Source organism: Xenopus tropicalis, chromosome 4, assembly GCF_000004195.4.
Source record: "Xenopus tropicalis strain Nigerian chromosome 4, UCB_Xtro_10.0, whole genome shotgun sequence".
Classification (NCBI taxonomy): domain Eukaryota; kingdom Metazoa; phylum Chordata; class Amphibia; order Anura; family Pipidae; genus Xenopus; species Xenopus tropicalis.
In genome coordinates, this window is record NC_030680.2 from 48,100,866 (window position 1) to 48,120,824 (window position 19,959).

Below are 19,959 nucleotides of genomic sequence, written 5' to 3' on the forward strand. Positions count from 1 at the left end.
GTACCCTTGTGGTAGGTGTAACCAGTGCTCAAGTGTAATACGCACAGTCTTTCACTCATCCCTACTCTGGTCGCAAGTTTGCTATTAAAGGTCACTATACATGTGACTCTGAATATGTAGTGTATATGCTCAAGTGCCCATGTGGTCTGGCGTACGTAGGAGAGACGATCCAACCTGTTCGTGATCGGATCAGTCAGCACAAATCCACTATTAGGAAGGAAGTGGTTAAGTTAACGGTTCCTGCACATTTTTGCACAGCTCGCCATACAGCATCTGCACTGAGGTTTCTTGTGATAGAGTATGTTGTTCCCCCACATCAGTTGGGGGCAACAGACTCTTACAACTCCAGAAACTAGAGAAGTTTTGGATTTACAATTTGCAGACATTACATCCACGGGGAGTATGACCTGTATGCATTTATCTAAAAGGAAGCATTGCTTAAAGAAAGTATTTCCAGTATTATATAACCATTTTTTCTTAAAGGGGATGGCTATGGTGTTGTAAAGAGGTTATAAGCACATGTGTCATCTTGCATGTTGTTTCCAATATGGATACCCTATATTGAAGATTGTGTGTTTTTCTTGTTGTTATAAATTTGCTTATATTAGGAATGTTACATGTTATGCACTTTTATTTTCTGAAGGGGGAACCCTGGTCGAGGGTATTCTATAAGTAGGATTGTGGAATGTACTTGGATCCAGTAATTTGTTGGGGGAGTGACCTTTGGACTTGCCCCTATTTATACCTTGTGTGCTTTGTGTTCATTATCTTGCTACTTGATAAATAGGCGGGAGCCTCGAAACGTTGTAAGTAATGCAATTGTTCTGCATAATACAGTAAAGATTTTTTCTTTTTTCATTTAAATCAGTCTGGACCTTTTAGTTTCTTTCTATATATATATAGATATATATACTGTAGAAATGACCAGCAACACCGAGGTCTCTTGTGGAAAAAAATGTGTATTTTTAAAACAGCATAAACAGCTGTATTGGAACCCTTTACCATGCACCCGAGGTACGATATGTAGCGGGTGTGCCATCCTTTGTTTGTGTGTATATATATATATATATATATATATATATATATATATATAATATTATATAATATATTGTGAGAGATGAAATGGAAAAGATCATTGTTTGGTGTGTTTTCCACCATACAAGTAGAACCAGGTAAAATGCCTGGTTTTGCAGCAGGTAATGCTGTGTTTTATGTTACTGGCTTAGGAAAAGCTAAATTAATAGGGCCCTGGAGTGAATGGAGGGAGAGTAGGAAAGACCCTCCATTCCATAGTCCACTTAGTATTTTGATTTGGCCAGCTGTAGGTAGCTGCCTGATTAGGCTGCAGGTGAGCAACAAATAAAAGGGCTGTGTGATTACACAGGGGCAGGGTCGGACTGGGGGGTGCAGGGCCCACCGGGGCTCCCGCCCCAGGGGCCCTGCAGGTGCCCCAGCCGCGTCCCCTAACCCCCCCAAGGGCCCCCCTAACCCCCCCGAAGGGCCCCCGCCTGACGTCCTCCCCGAGCGCGTATAAATTGAACGCGTCGGGGAGGAACAGTCAGTAGCGGGGAGCGCCGGCAAAGGTCGGACTGGGCCGCTGGGGCCCACTAGGGCCGGGGCCCACCGGGATTTTTCCCGGTGTCCCGGCGGCCCAGTCCGACCCTGCACAGGGGTTGGAGTTGGAGATTGATTCTTGACTCAGAAGGTCACTCTCAGAGCAGGGCACAGGGCAGGAAGGTTGCCTGCCTGTGTTAGGAGTGCTGAGAGGCGTCAGCAAGGCTTAAAGTGAAGCCTGAGCGTCCATGAGTGTTTGTCACTGTGGATGTGTGAGAGTCACTGGGGACAGTGAGAAACCTTGTATAGGTTACAGAGTGTAAAGTAAAGTAACCCTGGAAGGTGAGAGCCCTGAAGGAGGGACAAATCATAACCCTGAACTGTATGTTGATGAACTGTCTTATGTTGGGAATAATTGGCCCTAAATAAACCTGTGTTTTGCCTGAAGACGTGGTGACCCTGTCTCTATGCTCCAGATCCTCTGCATGCCTGCCTACCATTGCTAGTTCCCCCAAAATTACGTGTACAAGCAGTCAGCATGTCACAATATATATAACATTTATACAGCAGAACCAGTTATGTGTAAAGTTATTTTCAGAATGAGTTATGTAAATTAAACTTTACCAAAATATATAATGGTATAACTGACTAGCATATTCCAAGCTAAATTTTCATGACAAAATAGATGCTTGTGACAAAAAGGAAGATTCTATAGCACAGAATTCATTTTATCAACAAATGAATAATCAGTTTTATCAAAACTGATCAAATATTCATTCTGTCAAACAAACTACTGAACCAATAAGTAGCAAGTATATTCATTATCCAATAACATGCAGGTTTTAATTTACTAGTCTTTCTTCCCACTATTTGAATTGGTTCTATAAAGTGTTGACACCACCACCCACACACACACAGAAGGATTTGTTTGTAGGATGTATTTAACAAGATAAAAAGCTGCCAGCTCTGCCCCACATGGCTGCACCATCACTAGTGCATACATACTGTGTGGCCAGCTATAGAGGGTGCCCTCTAATGTCTGCTGTGCTGCATAGCAATAACCATTAATACAGAACAAACATGTTTTAAAAGGGCACATGTTAAACACTATAGGTTCTTATTTGGGATGTCTTACAGACAAATGATAAATAAAAAGCTGCACTGATTTTGTGGCACAAAACTGATCTAATGATGCTTCTAAGCATTGTATAGCTAAAAATTACAAACCAGATTCCAAAAAAGTTGGGACACTAAACAAATTGTGAATAAAAACTGAACGCAATGATGTGGAGGTGCCAACTTCTAATATTTTATTCAGAATAGAACATAAATCATGGAACAAAAGTTTAAACTGAGAAAATGTACCATTTTAAGGGAAAAATATGTTGATTCAAAATTTCATGGTGTCAACAAATCCCAAAAAAGTTGGGACAAGTAGCAATAAGAGGCTGGAAAAAGTAAATTTGAGCATAACGAAGAGCTGGAAGACCAAATAACACTAATTAGGCCAATTGGCAACATGATTGGGTATAAAAAGAGCTTCTCAGAGTGGCAGTGTCTCTCAGAAGCCAAGATGGGGAGAGGATCACCAATTCCCACAATGTTGCGCAGAAAGATAGTGGAGCAATATCAGAAAGGTGTTACCCAGCGAAAAATTGCAAAGATTTTGCATCTATCATCATCAACTGTGCATAACATCATCCGAAGATTCAGAGAATCTGGAACAATCTCTGTGCGTAAGGGTCAAGGCCGTAAAACCATACAGGCCCTTAAACGACACCGCATCACAAACAGGAATGCTACTGTAAAGAAAATCACAGAATGGGCTCAGGAATACTTCCAGAAACCATTGTCAGTGAACACAATCCACCATGCTATCCGCCATTGCCAGCTGAAACTCTACAGTGCAAAGAAGAAGCCATTTCTAAGCAAGATCCACAAGCTCAGGCGTTTTCACTGGGCCAGGGATCATTTAAAATGGAGTGTGGCAAAATGGAAGACTGTTCTGTGGTCAGACGAGTCACGATTCGAAGTTCTTTTTGGAAATCTGGGACGCCATGTCATCCGGACCAAAGAGGACAAGGACAACCCAAGTTGTTATCAACGCTCAGTTCAGAAGCCTGCATCTCTGATGGTATGGGGTTGCATGAGTGCGTGTGGCATGGGCAGTTTGCATGTCTGGAAAGGCAGCATCAATGCAGAAAAATATATTCAGGTTCTAGAACAACATATGCTCCCATCCAGACGTCATCTCTTTCAGGGAAGACCCTGCATTTTTCAACAAGATAATGCCAGACCACATTCTGCATCAATCACAACATCATGGCTGCGTAGGAGAAGGCCTGAATTGGCCAGTCTGCAGTCCAGATCTTTCACCTATAGAGAACATTTGGCGCATCATAAAGAGGAAGGTGCGACAAAGAAGGCCCAAGACGATTGAACAGTTAGAGGCCTGTATTAGACAAGAATGGGAGAGCATTCCTATTCCTAAACTTGAGAAACTGGTCTCCTCGGTCCCCAGACGTCTGTTGAGTGTTGTAAGAAGAAGGGGAGATGCCACACAGTGGTGAAAATGGCCTTGTCCCAACTTTTTTGGGATTTGTTGACACCATGAAATTCTGAATCAACATATTTTTCCCTTAAAATGGTACATTTTCTCAGTTTAAACTTTTGTTCCGTGATTTATGTTCTATTCTGAATAAAATAATAGAAGTTGGCACCTCCACATCATTGCATTCAGTTTTTATTCACAATTTGTTTAGTGTCCCAACTTTTTTGGAATCCGGTTTGTAATTTTAAAGTAAAGCATTCAAAACATAAATATTAAACGTGTGTGTAATGACCAACAAACGGTGGTGTACTGATGTACAGACAGTTTCGTCTGGGTGCTCTCCTGATCTTGAGCATCTGCAGACCTTTTTATCTGCCCATGGAGTTTACAGCGATATTTTGTACCGCTGTTTATATTCCTCCCCACGCCGACACCACACAGGCACTGGATGAACTGTTTGATGCTATCGACCGGCAGGAAACATTACACCCGGAGGCTGCTTTTATCGTGGCTGGCGATTTTAATAAAGCCAACATGAAGAAAGTTCCGCTGAAGTTTTACCAGCATGTAAACTTTCCAACACGTGGTGAGAACATCCTGGACCATGTTTACACTCTGTACGCACATGCCTATAAAGACTGCTCTCGACCAGCCTTCGGCAAATCAGATCACTCCTCAGTCCTGCTGCTGCCAGCCTATAGGCAGAAGCTGAAACGTGAGCAGCCTATGGCGCGTTCGGTTCAGCACTGGACGACCAGTCAGACAGCACCCTGCGTCACTGCTTCAACATCACGGACTGGGAAGTCTTCCGGACTGCTGCTGACAACAACATCAACAACTACAATGAGTACGTAACGGACTTTATTCACAAATGCGTCAATTACAAAGTACCGCGGGTTAATGTACGGACTTACCCCAACCAGAAGCCATGGGTTAGCGGAGAGGTTCGCACAGCGCTCAGACTGTAGCCTTTAAATCCAGAGGCCCAAGTGAGTACAAATCATCCTGGTATGCACTCAGGAAAGCAATAAAAACAGCTAAGGGACAGTACAGAGAAAAGGTGGAGTCCTGCTATAGCAACTCTAACATCAGGAACATGTGGAGTGGACTGAAGACCATCAGAGACTACAAAGGAAAGAGCTGCAGAGTGGGGGAGGTAACTGCTTCTCTACCTGATGAGCTGAACACCTTCTATGCACGCTTTGATAAACACCTATCTCAGGAGCTTTTGTTGGAAGAGGACAGTCGCCCTCTTCAGATATCTCGGGCAGACGTGTGTAAGCACTTCATAAAAGTAAACACACGGAAAGCTCCTGGACCAGATAACATCCCAGGTCATGTTTTCAAAGCATGCGCCCGTGAGCTAGCAGATGTCTTCACAGACATTTTTAACCTTTCCCTGCTCCAGTCTGCTGTCCCAACATGTTTTAAGAGGACCACCATCATCCCTGTCCCTAAGAAAATGATTGTGAGCTGCCTAAATGACTATCACCCAGTAGCACTCACCTCCATTACCATGAAGTGCTTTGAGCATATAGTCAAGGCTCACATCACATCTTTACTCCCTGCTTCACTTGATCCGCTCCAATTTGCCTACAGGTCAAATAGATCTACAGACGATGCAATAGCAATTGCACTTCACACTGCCCTCTCCCACCTGGACCAGAGAAACACATATGTGCTGATGCTGTTCATTGACTACAGCTCCTACCATCCAGACTTGTCATGAAATGCCGTGACCTGAACATCAGTTCCTCCCTGTGCAGCTGGATCCTGGACTTTCTGACAAACAGACCTCAGGTGGTTCAGATCGGCAACATCACCTCATCCACACTGACACTTAGCACCGGTGCCCCCCAGCGATGTATGCTCAGCCCCCTGCTGTACACCCTGTTCACCCACGACTGCACAGCTACACACAGCTCCAATACTATCATCAAATTTGCAGACGACACCACCATCATCGGCTGCATTTCTGATGAAGAGGAGTCGGCATACAGGGCAGAATTGAGAGCCCGGACATCATGGTGCCGTGACAACAGCGCATCACCAGGAATGAACTGCCGGCCATGCAGGACCTGTACAGACAGCGCTGCAGGAGGAAGATGCAGCAGATCCTCTCTGACCCCAGCCACAGTCTTTTCACGCTCCTACAATCAGGCAGGAAGTACAGGAGCATCCAGTCCCGCACCAGCAGGTACAGAGACAGTTTCTACCCACAAGCCATCAGGCTTCTGAACTGCTGACATTCTGCACAAACCAACAGACACTCCCACACAACTACTGGACTCTTCGCAGTGTCACTTTAAGCAAAGCCACTTTAAATCCTCACTGCACAATTTCAAATATTTCATTGCATTTTTTTTATTGTAAATACTTGTACCTTTATTGCACACTTTAATTATATTTAATATTTGTATTTTTTTTTTGTCTATGTAAAGTTGGGAGGAACACGGGTCAAAAAAATTTAATTACAGTAATGATGCTTCATTGCTATTTGTATATGACCATAAAACTTGAAACTTGAAACCTTGAGGTAAGTCAGCTATTCCCGTCATTATAGTAGGCCTAATATCCCCTCATAGTTGCCCCCCTTTTTTTTTTCTTTTTAGAAAGATTCATGCTCAAGGTAAGGGGTTGGAAGCTGGACCCTGAGGGGCAAATTGGTGACATGGAGGGGGTGAAACAACATTATAGGAGGAGGAGTGGTGATGGAGAAGGAGTTGGACCAGTGACATAGGTGGGCAGGCTGAAGGCCGAGCAAAAAAAAAAACCTTGTATGTATGGGCAATAATGACCTGGCTTGATTAAAAATTTTGGGCAGGCGTAAGGCAGATTGACAGGCAGACTGGTAAGTTTGCAATTCTGGCCCTGACCTTGCCTGGTATTTTACTGGCTACTCTTTTGGGCAGGGCTCTCTTCACCTCTTGTATCGGTTATTGATTGCTTTATATGTTACTCTGTATGTCCAATGTATGAAACCCACGTATTGTACAGCGCTGCGGAATATGTTGGCGCTTTATAAATAATAATAATAATAGCTAGGCTGGCAAAATACTGGCCAGACAGCAACCCTACCCCTCTCAATAAAACACAAGATATTAATTGCATTATTTTAGAAAGCCCTTAACATTAGCAGAAAAACCTTGTTATAGTACAATATGCCAAACAGATATTTATGGTAGTAATGTAACTCAGTATATGTAAGACTTATAAATACACCAGTGAGTAGAGCACATCCCCATATAACATAAGTTCCTCCCTACAACAACAACAACTACAACAACAACAACAGCAAACATTTGTAAAGCGCTTTTCTCCCGTGGGACCCAAAGCGCATAACTATAGATAATCGCATTATTAGGAGACTGCTATAAGATAACTAGTACAAAATTACATAATAATTGGAGGAAGCCAAACACTGGACTCCTACAGTCCTCTACAAAGTTTATTAGGGTCACTACTACAGCGGGGAAATTATGTAAAGTTGTACAATTTTATGTTGTAGTGTAATGATGTGAATCCTTGGAGAGAGGAGCTTATGATGGATGGTGGTTCATACGGTACTCATGTGCGTATTTCTATGTGTCTCACATATACTAAGTTACATTATTACTATAAATAAATAAATTGGTGTATTGTACTTTACCGAGGGGCCCCACCCATAAGTAATTATGCTTCTAATATTGGGGGGGGGGTTAATATGATGCAATTACGATATTGTGTTTTATTGACTTGCCTTATGAGGGGATATTAGGCATACTATAATGTTGTGCCACAGCATCAGTACAGCAATATTTTTCTCATCCATTTGTAAAACCTGTAACACAGCAGACATTTGAGGGCACACTTTATAGCAGGCCAGACAGTATCCTCAGCACTAGGGATAATACAGCCATGTGGGGGCTGGCAGCTTTTCATCTTGTTAAATAAATCCTACGAATCCTTCTGTGTGTGTGTATGTGTGAGTGAGTGAACACTTTATAGACCAGTTAAAACATTGGGAAGACCAGTAAATGGACTGGAATGGAATGGAGTTTTCTCGTTGTAGGCAACACCTATTGCATCTCTAGGTGGAACTCCGTTTTCCCATCTCAAGGGAAGGTCCTATTCATAAAATTATATCTAGTCATATTTTGCCATAAGCATCTTCCTCAAAGTTAAAAAATTATCAGTACTTTGTAAAGGTAAGTACAACTATCTAGGAATCCATACCCCATTTAATACAGGAACATTTCTTGTAGGCCCTTTCTGCTGCTGACTGCAAAGTCTTGATACATCTAAATATTCCTGGCTTCTTCTCTATAAAGAATTTACCTAACTTAGTCCATTAAGGATACAATAAAAAACAGTTGAGCACTTAACTTAAAGTCATGTAATTAAAAAAAAAAACTGGATAATTGAAGGCAAAAAAATCTTTTTCTGATTATGCTAAAATTTAATTGTGCAAATTAGGTTTCAGTTTTGGAATTTGAAAGAATATTCTGCTTTGGTAATTTGCTAAAACATGAATGAAAGTAAGGATTGAATGCATCCCTAGAAATAATGGTGAAGATGTTGTGCCATCAGTTTTTAACTTTGTGTTGTGTTAGCATATATATGTAAATATATAAAACAAATAATACTGCAACACTGTCTTATTAATATGTAATAAAGCATATGTGTACTTATGTTGATACAGCGCAAGCATTCCTCTAATACAAAAATCCAGAGTGCTCTTTAGACTGGATACTGCCTCTGGGTATCCCTGGGAGTAAATGGTTGTTGCTAATTAATAAAACAGTGTTGAACCACATTGTGTTATATATTTTATAGCTTATTAATACTAAAATTAAAATAACATTCAGAAAATATGGCAGGATAACATTACTGTAATTTGACTCCCATGAAAGCGGTTTAGTAACAAATTGTAATAAAATAACAGTTCTGATGTGCAATATTTATCACAGCTTGTTGTATAGTTTGTTTTTGCCATTACTCAAATAAAACCACACTAAGGGCTATTTTGTTGTCTTGCTTACATCATTTCTCATTATACTAAAGCAGTAATACAGTTATGGTTTTTGTTATTTCTTCAACTAAAAAGCGTAAACAGGGAAACTGAAGATATACCACCACCCCCTAAAAAAAAAAAGGTGGGAGCAGCTGGATTGTGGGTTATTGCAAGTGCTTTTCTCACCTTGCAGCCACTGAGGAACATGATAGACGTTTGCTCTCTCCTAAACTAATTTGCTACGTCACCAAAGCTGTTTAACTATAAATATATATATATATATATATAAACTATCTCCCATTTAAACATATACACAGTTTTAGATCCTACTGTGGATCAGGTTGAATGTATTTATACTTCGTAGTATATAAGTGGGCGTGTAATGTACATTTGTGGGCGTGGTCTGTTGATGCCGAGGCGGGGTTACATACTGGGGGCGGGCTGCGCCCCCCTCCCAGTCTCAGACATGTGTGAGCAGGCAGCCCGGTACTGCAGGGACAGCGTCCACAAGCTCCTGCAGCAACAGCATCCTCAGGCCCGGGGTCTGGACGGTCTGCTCCGCTGGATTGTCACCAAGATGAGCGACAAGAGTGAGCGAGAGTTGCGGGGAGAGGAGGAAGTCAACGGTGTGCACGGTACCCCTATCCCAATGACCAGGAGGGGCATCTCCGTAATACTGGATGTGAGTAACCGGGAGATACATCTCCTTGCACTCCAGTGCTGGAGAATTCCACATTAGGATAGATGCTTTAGCTGTGTCCATAGAAACGCATCTTTCCCAAATTACTCTGCACTTGGTCCCAAATGTTCCTTGTGATGCATCTTTGAGTTTCAGGTGTAAATCTTTTATCAACATTATGTACATTACAGGGGTAGGTCGCGGTGCCTAAATGCTTCACATTTAGATACCTATATTATTACATGTATTCTTTATAGTTTATTAACATTTGTACAGTCTGGTTAAGATTTCTTACAATTTTGCACGCATTATGCTTTATTTATATAATCATTTTACAAAAACACATTTGGGGTGTCAGAACCATTCCTATCTAACCTATATCTAAGCACACACACACATTATATATATATATATATATATATATATATATATATATATATATATATATATATATAAAATATATAGGTGTGCATTTTATATACACAAGTCAAGGAATTTTTTACATGAAAAAATTCTTAAAAAATGTAAACAAAATAGGCATTCACAAAGATGCAGTTTTCCATTTTAAAAAAAACTGCCTATCTCATATAGAAATGAATTATGCATTATTCTTTGCTTTCCTATATGTAGGTTAATTCAGAGAGAGTGTGCATGGCGTGTATTTTGTGTTTAATGTATAAATATTATGCAGGCAAGGGAATCCGAAAAGGCACATGCATACACATGAATTATTCTACAGCTATCTATGCGCTGCTTAATGCATGTGTGCATCTTATACAAAGTGAATTCAGAAATAATATGGACTAAGTGTAAAAACAACAAAAGCATGCAAGATGCAAATAATATACTGGTCATCCAAGGTGCAGGACTATACAGTATATACTGTATATATACATATGGCTTGTGATTTGAATATGAAATTGACACACAAATTGTGTATAGAATTTGGAGTATATTGCAACAGTTAGTCAATTCAGTTTTTTGATCAAAAGTTTTCTTTTGTCAATTATAAAGTTGTAGGATAAAAAGAACAATGCATAGGGTGAGTATGTATGTATAACTTTATTTATAAAGCACTACAAGGGTACGCAGCGATGTACATTCTTACAATAAACACAATTACACACAGGGAGGACAAGTGTTATAATAAATACAATAAATAAGTATAAATACACAGGGAAAAAGTACCATGGGGTATGAGACACTTTAGGAAGGTGGTAGCCCATAGAGCTTAACATCTAAGTAGTATGCTGTTAATTCAAATGTACTGTATGGCTTTCTAGTCCTTATATTCTGTAGTTTAGATTAGAACCTTATTTAGCCATAAAATGACACATCAACCTTTCAAACTTTTCTTAAGTAAATTGTACATAACTTCTAGGCCAAAAATCTAAACAGAGTACAAATCCCAGTACCAGCCATCCTTCTACTACTTTCCTAAAAGTTTCATTTCTTACATTGTTGCTCACTACTCCTGGTCATCGGACCAGCTTTCCCCCAGTTCCTTTACTATTATGCTCAGCTTCCAGCCCCTTTACTCTGATGTTCATATTCTAGCACCACTTCCCACTCTCCACCTTCTTCCATCCTCTAATCATAGAGTTGCCCAGACACCTAGCAAGCCTCCCCTCTAGATCCGTCACCATCAAACCCTTCACCATCAAACCCTTTCTTCAATCTTGTGCTCAACTGCAGCAGGCTTAGAGCAGCATCAATAGCAACTCTGACAGGCAGTCAATACACACTGCCACACCAATAAAAGGTGTTTGTCCTCCTCTTTGCACTACTGATTGCATTTTTGTTTGCGATCCTGTTGGAGCTACTGTGTCAGGATGCCCATGTTATTGCCTGTCTTAATATTCTAACATATAATGAATCTTATTTATATACAGTACTTGCCTTTTACAGTGGTTATGTAAGGTTAATTACATTTTTATAAATGTCACATTTAGATGTTGGTGTCTGTCAGTGTTTCTTTGTGGGTGTGTTAAAGGACAAGTCAATACAGAATATCATTTTTGCCTAAGAAAAGAAAACCTAATTCTAAGCACTTTTGCAATATACATTCATTCCAAATTTGTAATAGTTTTTGAGTTATTTGTATAACTGCTATTAAAAGCAGTTTGTCATTTTCTAATCTGTGCCATGGTTGACAATGTAACACGAGGCAGCAACTGATAGACCTGTCTTGATGGAGGAGACTGACCTCAACCAGGAGTTCAGCAAATGCTGCTTTCTATAGCAATTACATTTCAAATAACTTTTAAAGCACTGAACATTTTTAATAAATTCATATTGATAAGTTGCTTAGAATCATGTTTCCTTTTATTAGTTTTTGTGGTTGACATGTCCTTTAAGGGTGCCTTCTAAAACCACAATGTGTGAACAAAAGGGTGTAATTTACTATTTGGTGCATTGGAAATTGCCCATCCTGTACAATATATATATATATATATATATATATATATATATATATATACAAGGTGCAGAATGAAGAGCACACCAGCACTTACAGATGATACCCGGGTGCCAGAGCAGTAATAATGGAATAAAGTGAAAGATGTCGGCACTCACAGGATTTGCACAATAGTACTTACAAACAGCAAGTCATAGTCAGATGCAATAAGGTGAGGTTTATTGGTCCAACGTTTCGGTTCCTTACTAGAACCTTCGTCAGGGAAACAAGTGTGTGCACAGAGCAGGGTTTTTAAATACAGTGTTTGGCGCCAAAGAGCGCGTTGCTAGGCAACCATTCAGTAAACAACAAAACACAGAAAGGTAAAAAACAAAGAGTAAACAAAAAATAAATAAAAGGGAATGAATGTATTTACAAACCTATGCGTGGTGTCATTACTAAGCCAGGATTCATGTTGGTAGAACTACCGATCTCTGTAGGCGGGGAGCCCCGTGTGTAAGAATGCCCTATGTGAGCCGACATGTCCATCAAGTTCAAGCGCCACCCACGTAACCTATGCGGGGTGCTCCTTAGCAACGGCGCATGTTAACCCAGTGGGTTATAACATTGTGCAGGGACCCTTTGTGGCACACATCAAGTGCCGATACGGAGCGCACCCCTTCTGTTACTGGCGCGGCTATCTGCAAGCCGGCACAGTGTCACGCGGTCAACGCTAGCGGCGGTCTGACACTACTGGAGTCAGCCAGGGGTATCGACCAGCCGCATCGCTAACACAGGGGGGCATATGTACGGGTATATGGTTTGCACAGAAAGCGGCATAAATGGAGCTACGGTGGGTGCGCATGAGCCCCCCGCGGGGCTAACCTATATGCATGCATGTTTTTAGTCAAAGAGAAGGAACTCACATAGTGTGGGCAACACAGCAGGGAGGTCATCTTTCACTTTATATATATATATATATATAATATATGAATTACTATACTTAAATTTTATTGCAACGTTTCATATTTAAATGGCATTTTATGTTTAAAGATAGTAGTCAAGGTAGTTCTATTCTGTAACAAACCTTCAGAATTCCAGTGATGGTCCGTGCTTTCCCTCTGGCACTAGCACATTTAAAGTTCATCAGCTACATGTAGATCAAATCTCCTACAATTTCTACAATGTATACATTTTTTTGCATGAATACAAAGCACAGTTCCTGAAATTTAACTACTTGCTCAAATACAATTGATGAATTGGGACATCGCCAACTAAATTCCCACTATATAGTTTGATATAGATAGAATATTATACATTTCTAATGTTTAAATAAAGACTAGTTTTATGTACAGTGGACACAGCATGCTAGGTCATAGTGGAAGCATAGAGACTGAAAGATGCAGATAGTATTTGTGGCATTAAGAGAAAATATTTGATTGGTATCTCACAAATAATTGTAACTTGGTTTTTAATCCCCCCCACAAAAAAAAAAATCATACAATAATTGCAGTAGTTTTTTTTTTAAAAAATTGTTTTTATTTATTTTTGGATAAATCAATCGGATTCCACATATGCAGGATATTATCTTTTACAGAAATCAAAACACGTTGTTATACATAGGTGTTTAGTATTTTTGTGGTTTGAGACAATTAGATTGGTAAGCTTGTTGTAGATATACAGATATATGAATGGTAGGTAGTTGGCTGTTTCACGCTTAGGTGAGCCAAGTTACCAAAATAAGATAGGGTGGAGGGTCTGATTGACAGAGATAAACAAACAAGTAAAGTCAATGTAAACTATATACATTTCAGTTCACCGGTTCTGGGGGGGAGCTGTTTGGGGTACCTGTTTCCGTTGTGTTTTGGATCCTGGGAGGCAGCGAGGACTCATCTTGGGGTCGTTATGACCTGTAGTAGGGGATTAGTGCCTCTGAGGCTCTCTTGATCATACCATATGGTATTCTTGAATGTATCAACTGTCAGTTGCCTAACGTCAGGGGGGAGGTTCAGGATGTAGGTTGTCCATGTGTCAAAGAAGCTGTGTGTATGGATTGTTTTGTTGGTTGATGCCTCGAGCCAATCCATATGAAAGAGAAAATGTAATTTACTTTTAACGAGGTTTATGGGTGGTGGTGTGTGGAGTATGGCTTTTCTGGTGGCTGCAGCTAGTTTTCCTGCTAGTGCTCTGTCAGGTTTGGTGATCTGTCGCCCCCCTTTTATTTTACTGAAAAGAGCCCATTCGATGTCTGGTATGAATTTCTTTTTTGTCAATTGATGCCAGTAATCGTATATTTGTGTCCATAGGGGTTGGATAATTGGGCATTGCCAAATGCAGTGGGTTAGTGAGCCTTCATCTGTTTTGCATCTCAGGCATTTGGGATTGTCTAGTTGTCCCATTTTGAATCTCCGTGCTGGAGTTAGGTAAGATTGATGTAGTAGTTGTAGGGTCATGATCTGGTATTGGCTAGAGGGAGTTAATCTCATAGCATGTAGATGGAGTTTTAGAATGTATTGTTCATCTGCGTTCGGGATGGTATCTGTCCATTTTCTCAGAGAGGTATCTTTGTGTGTGTCAGTTGAATTTGATCTGATGAGTCTGTGGATAGATGCTGTGGAGTGGTGGGTATTGGCTCCTTTCCATATATGATTTACAGGGCTACAAATGTCTTGTTCTGTTAGCTGTCTCAAGACCCCTCTCGCATAGTGTGTGGCTTGTATAAAGTAGAAATGTTGAGTTTGGAGAAAGGGAAATTTGGTGGTTGCTTCAGTAAATGTCATAAGAGAGAGTTTTCTATTAAGTATGTCTCTAATGCAGTGAAGTCCTTCTTGTTTCCATTTGGTATAGATGTTAGTCATTAGGCCGCTGGGGAAGTTTGTATTTCCTGTCCAGGGTAAGTATAGGGAGAGATGTTGAGTAGTTTTGTGTTTGTGTCTAATTGTCCGCCAGGCTTTATAGGTATGGATAAATAGTGGGTTATTTTTTTGGGTAGTTGTTAATTCATTTGGTGGTAGATGGAGGAGAAAGGTAAGGTTTTTTGCTTCCATGAGGGTATGTTCTAGTTCTAAGTTGCTATATGTGTTAGTATTGTAGGTCCAGTCTCCCACATGACGTAGAAGGGCGGCCATATTGTAGTTGTGTAAATTTGGGAAATTAATGCCCCCGTTGGTTTTCGTTTGTTGGAGTTTGTACATGGCAATTCTGGGTCTTTTATTTGTCCATATGAATTCTCTGAATATCTTGTTTGCTAGTTTGAGGTCTTTTTGTTTAAGGTAGTAGGGCAGCATCTGGATTTTATACAATAGCATGGGGAAATATATCATTTTTATGAGATATGCTCTACCTAGGAAGGTTAGACTCGCTGTTTTCCATTTATTTAATTCATGTTGGAGGTCTAGAATGGTTTGGGTGATATTCAGTTTGTATGTATCAGCGTGATGGTCTGTGAATTTGATCCCCAGGTATGTAATGTGATGTTGGGCTCTTTTGAAAGGGAAGTTCTGTGTCCAGTCAGAGGTGGTGGTATGCCTTAGCTTTATGGCTTCCGATTTGTCATAATTAATTTTTAGGCCTGTGAAGGTTGTGTATCTATTGATAGTCTCAAGGATTATTGGGATGTCTTGTTTGGGGTTGCCGATGAATAATAAAATGTCGTCTGCAAAGGCTACAATTTTGTGGCATGAGTGTTTTGTTGTGAGTCCTTGAAATAGTGGGTTTTGTCTGAGGTGTCTAAGTAGGGGGTCAAGTGCTAAGTTGAAAAATAGGGGGGAGAGAGGACAGCCTTGTCTGGTGCCTTTCTTGATGTGAAAGCGATCTGAGTTGTGGTTGTTAATTGTGAGGAAGGCGGTTGGGGTGGAGTATAGGGCTCAGAACAGTTTTAGTAGTTGGTGGCCGAAGTGTTGGAATTAAAGTATTCTCAATAGATGGGCAAAATATTCTATCAAATGCTTTTTCTGCATCTAGGTTTACCAAAATTCCATGTTTGCGTTTTTCTATGTTATGTTGGTAGATTAAAGCTAAGATTTGTCGTGTCGCCTTAACCGAGTGGCGTCCTTTAGTGAAGCCTAATTGGCAGGGGGATAGGATTCTGGGCAGGATTCGTTGAAGTCTGTCTGCCATAATTTTGGTGAGAATTTTGAGGCCAGAGTGGGAGGCCTTGTAGTGTGTTGTTGTATAAGTCTAGAAGTAATGGGGTTAATTCTGGGGCAAGGATTTTGTAAAATTCTGCGCTTAGGCTGTCCGGCCCTGGGGATTTGCCTGATTTTAATGTCTTAATTGTCGTTTGAATGTCTGTTTCTGTTACAGGTGCATTTAGTAGGTTTCTTTCCTCTATTGTTAGTTTTGTTAGATGCGCTTCCTGTAAGAATTTAATCCCTTCTGTAGGGTTGTCTTGTTCTAAAGCTGGCCATACACGTGGCGATCTCACGATGTTTCGTACGACCGTCGGTCGCACGAAACATCGTCAGATCCGCCACACACCATTCAGGGCTGAATCGGCAGGTAAGGAGGTAGAAACAATAGGATTTCTACCTCCTTCTGCCGATTCAGCTCTGAAGGGAGAATTTTGGTCAGGCGCCTTCTATGGCGCCCGATCAAAATTTTCTAACTTGTCCGATCGGCGAGCCGACCGATTTCAGCAGCTTCCTGCGATATCGGTCGGCTCGCTGACATGCCATACACGCACCGATTATCGTACGAAATGAGGTTTCGTACGATAATATCGGTGCGTGTATGGCCACCTTAAATCGTAAAAGGATTGGAAGTATTGTGTCATCTCTTCAGTTATTTTTTTTTTGTCAGTGATCCAGCCTTGTTTTCCCTGGAGCTTATGTATGTAAGGTTGTAGGTTTTGTTTTCTCGTTATGCTTGCCAGTAGTTTGCCTGTTTTATTGCCCCATCTAAAGTATTTGTTGCGTTTATAGTCTAGACTTAATTGTGCTTTCTCAGTGAGTAGTGTATCAAAGAGATTTTTTATCTCTTTATATTTGTTTTGGGTTTCTCTGTTGTTATGGGTTTTCAGTTGTATGTAGGCTTGAGAAAGTTCCTGTTGGAGGGTCATGTATTTGGTGTTAAAGTGTTTTCTGCGGTGCGCCAAATATGCGGTGATTTGCCCCCTGAGGACTGGTTTCGCAGCTGCCCATAGCAAATTAGGGTTGTCCCAGTGGGTTAAGTTATCGTCTATGTAGTTGGCTAGGGAGGTCTTGACATATTGTTTAAAATCTTCATTGTGTGCAAGGTATGAGGGAAATCGCCAATTAAAGGATCGGGGTTGTGGCTGGGGGTTTTGTATGTATAGAGAGATTGGGGCATGGTCAGAGATTATTATGTCTTTGATTTCGGTTTTTTGTATGTGGGGCAAGAGAGATTGAGAGGTAAAAATGTAATCTATGTGAGAGAAGGTCTTGTGGACACCCGAGTAAAATGTATAGTCTTTTGAGGTGGGGTTCATGTATCGAAAGGAGTCGTGAATGTCTATGTGTTTACATAATGTTTTTAGGTGTTTGGCCCTGTCCGTGGTTTGTGAGGGGGTTGTACCTGAGTTGTCTAGATGTCTGTCCCACGTTACGTTCATGTCTCCCCCGAAGATTATATGTGCTGCCTCCCAGGAGTCCAATCTTTGCATAAGATCTGTAAAAAAGGGTTATTGTCATTTGGAGCATATATGTTAGCAATGGTGTATTTAACATTCGCTATTTCTATCTGGAGTAGGAGGAATCTACCTTGTTTATCTTTGTAAGATTTTAAGATTCTATAACAAAGCATTTTATTGAAGATAGTTGCTACACCTCTGATTTTTTTCCTATGAGAGGCTTCTAAACATTCCCCAATCCAGTTATCTTTTAGTGATGGTTTGTCTTTTGTGCGCCAGTGAGTTTCCTGGAGTAACACTATATGGGGTTTCTCTTTTTTCAGTTTATCTAACACCTTCCTTCTTTTAAGGGGGGAGTTAAGACCCCCTACGTTCCAGGATAAGATTTTAATATCTTGTATGATGGTTGTAGTATTTGCCATCTAAAGGCTATCCTATGCCTTTTCTCCATGAAGTAAAAAGTAATTGGGTTACTTGAGGGGATAGCCGGCTCTGTCCCAGCGAGCAGATACCGGGTACTTTTGTTTTCGGGAACCGGTGAACTGTGTTAAGAAAGTACAAAAAACAAACAAACAATAAGTTTAACATATGCACGTATGTTTCATAAGCAAATACCGCACTATTATAGACAGATAGGGGATGGGTGGGTTAGGAGGTGAGGGGTTGGGTGACAGCAGGACCAGAATGGGTGGGTCCTTTGAGGGGTGGGGGGTATTGGGAGTGTGGTTTCAAACTTGGTTGTGGGGGAGAGGAGGGGGGGGAGACGGAGGGAAGGGGGGGGGTTGTAGCCCTGATTGTCCAGAGTCTTTTCGCTGTTCAGTATCAGGGTTCTCAAAGTTGCCCTGAGGTGTGGGGTTGGTTGGATCTTAGTCTAGGTGCTAGCCCTTGCTGGTGAGGATCCATTTCGTTGTTTGATTGAATCGGGTCAGTCGCCTGGTGAGGAGCTTGGAGAGTTGTTTGCTGGTTCTCCGCTTGTAAGAAGTCGAAAGTGTTTTGCTGCTTTCTGGGGGTCCTCAAAGATGTGTGTTTTCCCATTTTCCAGTACTCTGAGTTTAGCTGGATATAGGAGAGAAAATTTGTGTCCTGACTTGTATAGGTGACGGCAGATGGGGGTGAAGTCTCTCCGTTTGGCGGTGACTAGGGCTGAAAAATCTTGGAAGAGATAGAGGCGATGTGTCTCATATTTGAGCTCTTTAGTTTTCCTATATGCGTCCAGGATCTTTTGTTTATCGGTGTAGTTTAGTAACTTGAAAATGACCTGTCTGGGTTTGAGCGATTCTTCCCGTGGAGGGGGGCCTATTCGGTGGAATCTCTCTATTTGATAGTGGCTGTCGTTTGGGGGTATTTGTAGAGTTGCTGGCAGCCAGTTTAAGAGGAGGTCCTCCAGTTGTTTGCCCTTGATAGATTCTGGTATGCCTACCAGGCGGAGGTTATTTCGTCTGCTTCTGTTCTCTAGGTCATCAACTTTGTCTGTGAGAATTAGAATTTGCCTCTGTTGGAGATCAATTTGGTTTTGTGCTTTTGTAAGGTCATCTTCCAATGTTGAGATTCTATCTTCCGCTTCTTGTATGCGCTGTGATTGGTTAGATGATTGTTGTAAGAGTTCATCTAGCGTTTCTTTGATACTTGCCAGTTTTTGATCTAGTAAAGGCGCTAGAAGGTGAACCAGGTCACTTGAGGATATAAGGTCCATGGACTCTGGTGGGCTGATTGGAGATGTTGGGGTTTGTTGGGGGGATGTGGAGGCATCCAGAATTGGTGTTTTTGTTTTTCCCCTTGTTGTTCCGTTGGGGGAGTGTAGTTGAGTGCCCCAGATATTTCTCCATTGATCTAGATTGGGATGACCGTGTGGACATCAGTTTTGATGCAGGTTATGTAGTTAGTATAGAGGCTGATATAAATGGTTTCCACCTGCTGTTCCCCTTGAGGTTGGCTGAAATGAAGGTTAGAGTGCGGTATTGTATGTTCACGTCGAATGCTACATTGGTGGCTTTTAGGCAGATGTTGCCACTTTTGAGTTGGAGTTCTGTTTGGGGCGTTATGCGAGACGCCGCAGAAGTCACGTAGCTAAGTTGAGTGGGAATACAGTTATAGGAGTTTTTGTGTCTGTAGAGCTTGTGGGTTCGTTGCTCCGGCTTGTTTTATTTGGTTCTAATTGGGTATACAGTCAGTTATATAGTTGTCGTGTGTGTGGCGT

The 19,959-nt window shown here is 41.1% G+C and overlaps 1 protein-coding gene across 1 annotated transcript in view; it reads left to right on the plus strand.

Annotated features, from left to right (window-relative positions):
• Positions 1 to 9,543: 9,543 nt before the first annotated feature.
• Positions 9,544 to 19,959, plus strand: part of necab2 (N-terminal EF-hand calcium binding protein 2) — a 200,756-nt gene continuing 190,340 nt past the window's right edge. Inside the window, exon 1 of the mRNA XM_002940331.5 lies at positions 9,544 to 9,780. Coding sequence (XP_002940377.3) covers positions 9,565 to 9,780 — 216 coding nt within the window. The 5' untranslated portion in view covers positions 9,544 to 9,564. The remainder of the gene's footprint in view (positions 9,781 to 19,959) is intronic.